This window comes from Mesoplodon bidens, assembly GCF_964165515.1.
Source record: "Mesoplodon bidens genome assembly, chromosome: X".
Taxonomy (NCBI): domain Eukaryota; kingdom Metazoa; phylum Chordata; class Mammalia; order Artiodactyla; family Ziphiidae; genus Mesoplodon; species Mesoplodon bidens.
Genome location: NC_138163.1, coordinates 97,629,557 through 97,638,226, shown reverse-complemented (window position 1 = coordinate 97,638,226; position 8,670 = coordinate 97,629,557). Strand labels below are relative to the sequence as shown.

General features: G+C 54.1%; 1 protein-coding gene across 1 annotated transcript; it reads left to right on the top strand.

Moving 5' to 3' along the window:
- Nucleotides 1-1,953: 1,953 nt before the first annotated feature.
- WDR13 (WD repeat domain 13) lies at nucleotides 1,954-8,276 on the top strand. Its single transcript, XM_081221757.1, is given in 11 exon segments — nucleotides 1,954-2,079; nucleotides 2,081-2,147; nucleotides 2,487-2,566; nucleotides 3,275-3,481; nucleotides 4,195-4,304; nucleotides 4,417-4,547; nucleotides 5,156-5,463; nucleotides 6,187-6,367; nucleotides 6,468-6,609; nucleotides 7,484-7,602; nucleotides 8,003-8,276. Coding segments are annotated over 11 exon segments (1,641 nt in total). The 5' UTR covers nucleotides 1,954-1,968; the 3' UTR covers nucleotides 8,188-8,276.
- The last annotated feature ends 394 nt before the right edge of the window (nucleotides 8,277-8,670 follow it).

Genomic DNA, 8,670 nt, shown 5'->3' with positions numbered 1-8,670 from the left:
ACCGGGTCTTAGTTGCGGCACACGGGATCTTAGTTGCAGCATGTGGGATCTAGTTCCCTGACCGGGGATCGAACCCAGGCCCTCTGCATTGGGAGCGTGGAGTCTTAACCACTGGACCACCAGGAAAGTCCCCCCACCACGTTTCTTTGGAAGCTGAATGGTGGAGTGAAGGGGTGGGGTTCTGTCCTGGGAGGGTCAAGGTGAATGGGAAAGGCATTGATTGTATCATCCTTTATGGCAAAAAAAAAAAAAAAAAAAAAAAAGAAAGAACTGGGAAATACAGTTGTTCATCGGTGTCTGTGGCCGATGGGTTTTAGGACCTGCCATGGATACCAAAATCAACAGATGCTCAAATCCCATAATTGGTCCTCCGTATCCGCGGTTATGCATGTGCGGATTCAACCAACCACAGATGGTGTAATACTGTAATATTTATTGAAAAAAATCTGTGTGTAAGTGGACCCGCAGAGTTCAAACCTGTGTTGTTCAAGGGCTGACTGTAAACCCAATGCTGGTCACAAATAGGGGTCCAGTTCAACAAAATGTCACCCTTGAACTTCCTGGGCTTCAGGTTTCCTCATCTGTAAAATGGGGATAGTAATGGACCCACAACATTCAGTTATTAGGATTAAGTGGATAATACATGTAAATCACCTTAAACAGTATCCAGCACATTGTCCAATAAATGTTAGTGGTTACACGTTTGTGCAAAGTTTATTCTTTAGCAATCATGAAACAAAAGAGTGTTCAATATCCTGAAAAGACCACCCATAGCTTAGTTACATGGACAAGGGAGGTTGCCACATCAGTACAGTACAGTGTGGTCTATTTTTGTTAGAATACAAAGGGAAATACGTTTTTGGCTGTATCTTATTTAAGGTTGCTTTAAAAAATACTGTTCAGATTATTGTATTGTAAAACTAGTGTGGGGACTTCCCTGGTGGTGCAGTGGTTAAGAATCTGCCTGCCAATGCAGGGGACACGGGTTTGATCCCTGGTTCGGGAAGATCCAACATGCCGCGGAGCGACTAAGCCCGTGTGCCACAACTACTGAGCCTGCGCTCTAGAGCCCACGAGCCACAACTACTGAGCCCACGTGCCACAGCTACTGCAGCCCACATGCCTAGAGCCTGTGCTCTGCAACAAAGAGAAGCCACCGCAATGAGAAGCCCGCACACTGCAGCAAAGAGTAGCCCCACTCGCTGCAACTAGAGAAAAGCCCACGCACGGCAACGAAGACCCAACGCAGCCAAAAAATAAATAAATTTATTTTAAAAATAAATAAAAATAAAAACAGTGTGAAAATAACACTTTTTATAACACGTACAATAATCTGGACAATAATGAGAATTGTGTCAAAGTCAAGATCCGAAAGGAAGCTACTAAACATTGTGTTCCAACTTCGTACATTGTATATCCTGATCACCTTAAGATGGATAGAGATGCAGCTTCTTGTTGGAGTTGAAATAAGGATGATTTCAGATAGCCTCCTGGGATCCAAACCCCAAAGCTTATTGTACCTATTTATATCTTCTGCCTTCAGAGACTCACGCCCAGACCAAGCTCCCTGGGAGTATCCAAGCCGCCCACCCCAACACAGACACACAGAAAGGACTCTTCTTACTCTGGGCGTGTCTGAAGGCCCGTCAGTCACCTAGGAACTGGAGAATTTTCTGGGGGCCTCTGCATGTGTGATTATTTTTTATTCTGCACTTCAAATCTTGCTTGGCCAAGATTGTGCTGCTAGAAGGCAGCTTATACCTCTTTCAAAAAAAGTCCTTTCATTTCTTTTTCTTTTTTGACAGTCATATTTCTGATTTTCAGTGAGTGATTTGCATACTCGCCCCTGTCCCTGTGGCCCCTGGACATTGTTCTTGTGTACGCAAAAAAATGCCATTAGGGACTGAGGCTGGATAGAACTTAAAAGGGCGGAGCCTCCATCCTTGTGCCAGAAGCTACTGTCCCTTAATGCGCCTGCGTGGTTCTCCCACGCCCTGGGGAGGATTCCTATCGATTTGTTCTGTGCGCAGCAGTTCTTCCTGGCAGCAGGCGGCCATCTTGCTGGAGCTTGAGAGAGACAGGAGAGAAGGGTGACACTGGTTTCAGGGCCGCCCCGGGAGCCTCAAGAGCGGGAGGCAGCCCCGGAGGTGGTCCCTGATCCCGGGTCCTGCTCTTGGACCCGAGAAGGGAAGACGGGGTCGGTGGGGGCAAGATGGGTGGAGAATGCGAACAAGGATTACTAGGCGGCGGGAGGAGGGGCGTTGCTGTGGTGACCGGGGAGGGGCGGGGCCAGGTCTGCTGTGACTCATCTGGGCGCTGCCTGGGAAGGGCAGGACTGGGGTGGTGACCATGCTAACAGCCGGGTGGGATTTCGTCACATCCTGGACTGGAGGGACTCGGTGTCTGTGGCAGCGATCGCCTGGCGGAAGGGGCGGATCTAGATCTCTTCACTTGAGACGCTGACATTCCAGGCCCTTGTCCTGCAGGCTCCCGCGGGCGGACGCGCCAGAAGAGGAGGCCGGGGAATGGCCGCGGTGTGGCAGCAGGTCTTAGCAGTAGACGCGAGGTGAGGCGTGGGGTCGAAGCTCGCGGGAGCGGAAGTTACGTGGTGCATGCGCAATGGCGATAAGTGAGGCTGGGCGGAGACCTTGCCTTATGCGGCTGAGTGGGCTTGCTGGAGGTGAGCATGCGCAGTAGCAGGGTGTGGGGCTTGCCCGTAGGGAATGACTAGCAAGCGAGGGTCATTAAACAGCATGCTAGGATAATGCAGTCACATGTGGGCATGCGCAGAGTCTGTGGTATTGGAGCCTTTGTCGGGGGGCGGTGATGGAGCCCATGCTGGTGATATCCTGTTCCCCACTTTTGCCCCCAGACTTCTCTTACCATCACTTCCCCAGTCTGACCCAATCGCCATACTGACCCCCACCATTGCCCCATGCTAACCCCCATCACCATGTCAGATTGGCCCCTATTATTGTCTGCACTGACTCAGTCACCCCATACCAATTCCAGCAGAACTGCAGACTGCCTCCATTGTGCCCACACTGCCCTCATTGCCATGCCCATTATTACTGTGGACACACCCTTATCACAACACCAGAGAGACCCCCATCACCACTGCTGATCACTTGCCATCCTGACCTATCACTGCCACACACCTCATTCTCCTTCCCTATCCCCTGAGCTGATTGATTCCCTCTGTCCTGTGCCTGCTGCCCGCCTTGCCTCCTGCCATCGCAGGTACAATGCGTACCGCACACCAACGTTTCCACAGTTTCGGACACAATATATCCGACGGCGCAGCCAGCTACTGCGGGAGAATGCCAAGGCTGGGCACCCTCCAGCATTGCGTCGGCAGTACCTGAGGCTGCGTGGGCAGCTGCTGGGCCAGCGCTACGGGCCCCTCTCTGAGCCAGGCAGTGCTCGTGCCTATAGCAACAGCATCGTCCGCAGCAGCCGCACTACCCTTGACCGCATGGAGGTGAGCTCCTCCCCACGCCACCTGCCTCCATATATATTCACTCCACAGACTTGTCGAGCAACTGCTATGTTCCAGGCACTGTTTCTGGCTCTTAGGATGAGCGGAGGACAAAAAGAGATAACGTATGACATAAATCAACAGGTAATAAGATAAATAGGTTGATAAACAGGCAGTAAACAAGTGAATAACTACCATGGCTTGTAGTGAGGAGTGCTAACATGGAAAAATAAAGCTGACTTGGGGAATGAAACAGGACAGGTGTTCGGAACAGAGAGAAGCTATTTTTAATGGGGATGCTCAGGGAAGGCGTCTCTGAGAAGGTGACAATTGAGCTGAGACTTGAATGAGGCAAGAGACAAAGCTGAGTGGTTTTCTGGGGGAAAAGTGTTCATTCTTTGTTCAAAGAGCATTTGTTAAGTATTTGCTGAGTGGGGCAAGGGTGAGAGCAGGGGAACTAGTGCAGAGGCCACCACAGTAGTCCAGGTGACGGTGGTGGCAGTGGAAGGGGTGAGAAGGGATCTGGTTCCAGCATGCAGTATCTCAGTTGCCCGACCAGGGATCGAACCTGCACCCTCTGCAGTGGAAGCGCAGAGTCTTAACCACTGGACCACCAGGGAAGTCCCATGGTTCTGGGTATATTTTGAAGACTCTAGATCTCATAGGTTCTTGAGGGCTGTTTGCAAGGTGTACCTACCCTGACCCTCTGTTTACAGGACTTCGAGGATGACCCGCGGGCCCTGGGGGCCCGTGGGCACCGCCGCTCCGTCAGCCGAGGCTCCTACCAGCTGCAGGCACAGATGAACCGTGCCGTCTACGAGGACAGGTATGCACCAGGGGCAGCTGAAGGTTTGTGAGGAGGAGGGGAGCCACGGGGCAATGGCAGGCCAAACGCTAGTACCTCCCTCCTCTCACCCCTCACTCCTGTTGGGGCCTAGGCCCCCCGGCAGCGTGGTGCCCACGTCAGCGGCAGAAGCAAGTCGAGCCATGGCTGGGGACACATCGCTGAGCGAGAACTATGCCTTTGCGGGCATGTACCACGTTTTTGACCAGCACGTGGATGAGGCAGGTGAGCCAGTGGATGGCGGGTCCCGTCACCATGCATTCGCCCAAACAACTGGGTGACAACCACCCAGTGCATCCTTTTCTGGAATGCAGAGTCTCAGGCCCACCTCTGAGGGAGGAATTGCTATTCATCACACCTTTCGCAAAACCTAAAAGCCCTCTGCAAAGTGATCTGCAAAGTCTTGGTTACTTTGTCTACCATAAAGGGGCTCAGCAGCTTAAAAGAGCACTTTGCAGAAGGCTTCTGGGGTCATGAGTCGCTTGAACGAGCTTAAAACCTTTGCTGCGGAGAAATCTCCTTGCAAAGGGCAGAGTGGGTTTTGCAAACTGCCAAGACCTTGGTAACTGTAAAGTGCTTACTGAGATGTAGAAGGCTTTTCGCATTGCAGAAGTCATTTGCAATCCATAAAGTACCTGCCAAGATTTAGGGAGCTTTGGGCAGAGGGCCTTCTGGGGTTCCACCTCTCTTTCTCAGCCAAGGAAAGCCCTTTGCTGAGGCCACTGTGCCTGGTGCAGTGGGTCCCGGCCCTTGGCTCACACGTCAGAACCTTCTGTAAATGAAAGCACCTGGTGAGCATGCCGGCTCTCACAAATGGCTCCTTGGCCATGCAGTCCCCAGGGTGCGCTTCGCCAATGACGACCGGCACCGCCTGGCCTGCTGCTCACTTGACGGCAGCATTTCGCTGTGCCAGCTGGTGCCCGCCCCGCCCACCGTGCTCCGAGTGCTGCGGGGCCACACCCGCGGGGTCTCCGACTTCGCCTGGTCCCTCTCCAACGACATCCTCGTGTCCACCTCGCTTGATGCCACCATGCGCATCTGGGCCTCTGAGGACGGCCGCTGCATCCGGGAGATCCCTGACCCCGACAGCGCCGAACTGCTCTGCTGCACCTTCCAGCCGGTCAACAACAACCTCACTGTGGTCAGGCTCCAGAGCACCCCCTTGCCGAGGGCAGAATGCCGGGCCAGGAGGGCTGTCGCAGGGATTCGGGATAAGGGGGTCCCCTCTAGTCCATCGCCTCCATCCTCCTCTGGCCAGACTCAGAGGGAAACAAGGCAGAACAGGGGACGTGGTTCTTGGCCTGGGATGGCCTCACTGTGGTAGACTCCGGGGATGGGGGGCGGCCTGGGGCTAGGGTCACGGTCCCATCAGCAGTAGTCCTACCGTTTTCCAACTGCAGGGGCTGCTGGTTGGGGAGCAGGATTACTAGTCGGAAACCTTGTTTCATCTCAGTGGCAGCGTCACGGTGGTCCGACCCGGATAGAGAGTCAGAGGGCAGGGGAAGGAAATGAAAAGTCTGGCCTGGTCCTGAGCGGGGAGTAGGGGGAGCTGGCCCAGTGAGCCCGTGCTCTGGGATCCTTTCAGCTGTAGCAGCAGCCACCGCCCTAGTATAGTCAAGGCTCCAGGAAGGACCAGGCAGGCCCCTTTAGTCCTGGGAGCAACTATCTCTTCTGGTCAGATTGCAGGAGGGACTGGCTGGGGAGGATGACCGGCCTGAGTCACCTTCCAGTCTACAGGCCCACCCTCACTGTGATGAGAGTCCAGTAGGGATCAGCCAGTCCCATCAACAGCAGCCCCGCTGTGGTCAGACTCAAGGAGGGACTGGCTGGGAGCAGGGTGACGGTGTGCGGGTCTCACCCACAGGTGGGGAATACCAAGCACAACGTGCATGTCATGAACATCTCCACGGGCAAGAAAGTGAAGGGTGGCTCCAGCAAGCTGACAGGCCGTGTCCTCGCCCTGTCCTTTGATGCCCCTGGCCGGCTGCTCTGGGCGGGTGATGACCGCGGCAGTGTTTTCTCCTTCCTCTTCGACATGGCCACAGGTAGGCGGACCCTAGGCCTGCATCTGGCTGCTCACACCCTCACCCTTCTGGTGCACAGACCCAGCCCTCACCGCTGCCTCCCCTCCCTCTGCTGCCACAGGGAAGCTGACCAAAGCCAAGCGTCTGGTGGTGCATGAGGGCAGCCCTGTGACCAGCATCTCTGCCCGCTCCTGGGTCAGCCGCGAGGCCCGGGACCCCTCGCTGCTCATCAATGCTTGCCTCAACAAGCTGCTGCTCTACAGGTGGGTCTCCTCTCTCGGCCGCCTCTGTCAGACTGGGACGAGAGCCCTGTCTCCCCAGCAGACTAAGCCATGGAAGTTAACTTCATTGAGGGGGGAGGTCCGGTCTCCTAATAATAGTAATAATATGATAATGGTGACATCAATCGGAGCAGTAATGCAATAGGAGCAGTAATAGTAATAGCAGTAGCTATCATGTGCGTAGCAGTTGCTGGGCCAGGGCCTGTTCATATCCCCTCATTTAATCCTCACAGCAACCCTGTGAGGTGGGTGCTGTAATCATGTCCATTTTACAGATGAGCAAACTGAGCCATAAAATAGACTAGAGTCCCCTTAGAGCAGTGGCCTGCTTTCCCTTCCTTCCTTCCTTTCTTTTCTTTTTTTTTTTTTTTTTTTTTGAATCTGGGAGTTTTACTATCCCCACTCACTTATGTCTGTCATCTAAATGCAGTTCTCAGCCTGGGATGAACGCTGGAATGCTTTTCTCACCGAACTGCCTGTGGAAATGCCCCAGGCTCCCTGCAGTAGCTCGGGTTCATTCCTTTGAATGGCCATGTGGTATTCCACGGTGCAGGGGTGTTGTAGTTTTGTCAGTCATACCCTCTCTTTGTGCCCGTCCTAGATCAGAATCTCTTAGGCACCCTTAGGAAAAGAAACTAGTGAAACAGCAGAAGCTCCCCATTTGTATCAACAGATACAAACTGTCACTAACTCACACACCAGCCCGTGCTTTATAGGTTTATACAGTCGTCTCAGAACTGGATTTCATGAACCTTGAAAAGACCTCAGGTGCAGGGGTGGGGACACAGACTGGCCCACCGTTCGTGCCCCTCTGGGGCTGAGGCTGCCCCCTGACCCGCTCTCTTCCTCCTCTCAGGGTGGTGGACAATGAGGGGACCCTGCAGCTGAAGAGAAGCTTCCCCATTGAGCAGAGCTCGCACCCCATACGCAGCATTTTCTGCCCCCTCATGTCCTTCCGCCAGGGGGCCTGTGTGGGTGAGTCCCATGGGGTCGGTGTGTCTGGGTGGCCAGGGAGGGGCAGGGACCAGGGCTGGTACTGATCTGGCTCAGCTGTCACAACATCCTAATGCCCTGACTTCCTGGGCCTCAAGAACTCTCACACCCCAGCAACCTCACACTTTGAACGCAGACCCCCCAAACAGCCCAGAAACCTCACAGCCTGACACAGAACCCTCCCCGCCGCCAACAAAGAGCTCAGAGACCTCACACTCTGGACGCAGAGCCAAAACAGCTAGGTGACCTTGCATCTGGGGATGGTCCAGCCCCGGGACCTCACACCTTGGACATAAATCCCTCAACACCTCAGAGACTTCACATGCAGGGCACCCCGCTGCCTCCTGCAACACCTCCTGATGGTCTTCTCTCATCTGGGCAGTGACGGGCAGCGAGGACATGTGTGTGCATTTCTTTGACGTGGAGCGGGCAGCCAAGGCTGCCGTCAACAAGCTGCAGGGCCACAGCGCGCCCGTGCTGGATGTCAGCTTCAACTGCGATGAGAGCCTGCTGGCTTCCAGCGATGCTAACGGCATGGTCATCGTCTGGAGGCGAGAGCAGAAGTAGGAGACTTCCAGCCTCGCCACTGTCCACCTTCCCACCCGCCTCCGGCCCCAGCCTTGTGTTTGTAAATAAAGTTCCTGTGGTTGTGCCGATGGCTGGCTCCCAGGTCTTCTGGGGTTGGGATGGGGGAGAGGGCAGCTCTAGGACCCAAGATGGGATGGGGTTCAGCTCCTCATTCATGCCTTCATGCATTGATTCATTGATGGATTCATTCAACAACGATTTATGAACGTCTGCCATGTCAGAGGCACCACTTCAAGTGTTTTACACAGACACACTTTGGACAGACATTGTGGCGCACCTACTGTGCGCCGGGACCTGTTCCAGGCACTGAGGGTACGAGCTGTGACTTAAACTGACAGGAATGGCTGCCCTCGTGGAGCTTACATTCTAGTGGAGACAGGTAGATAATAGACAAAAATATATAGTAGGTCAGCTAAGGCTGAGCATTGTGAGGAAAAAGGGCAGGGATAGAGTGCAGGACTG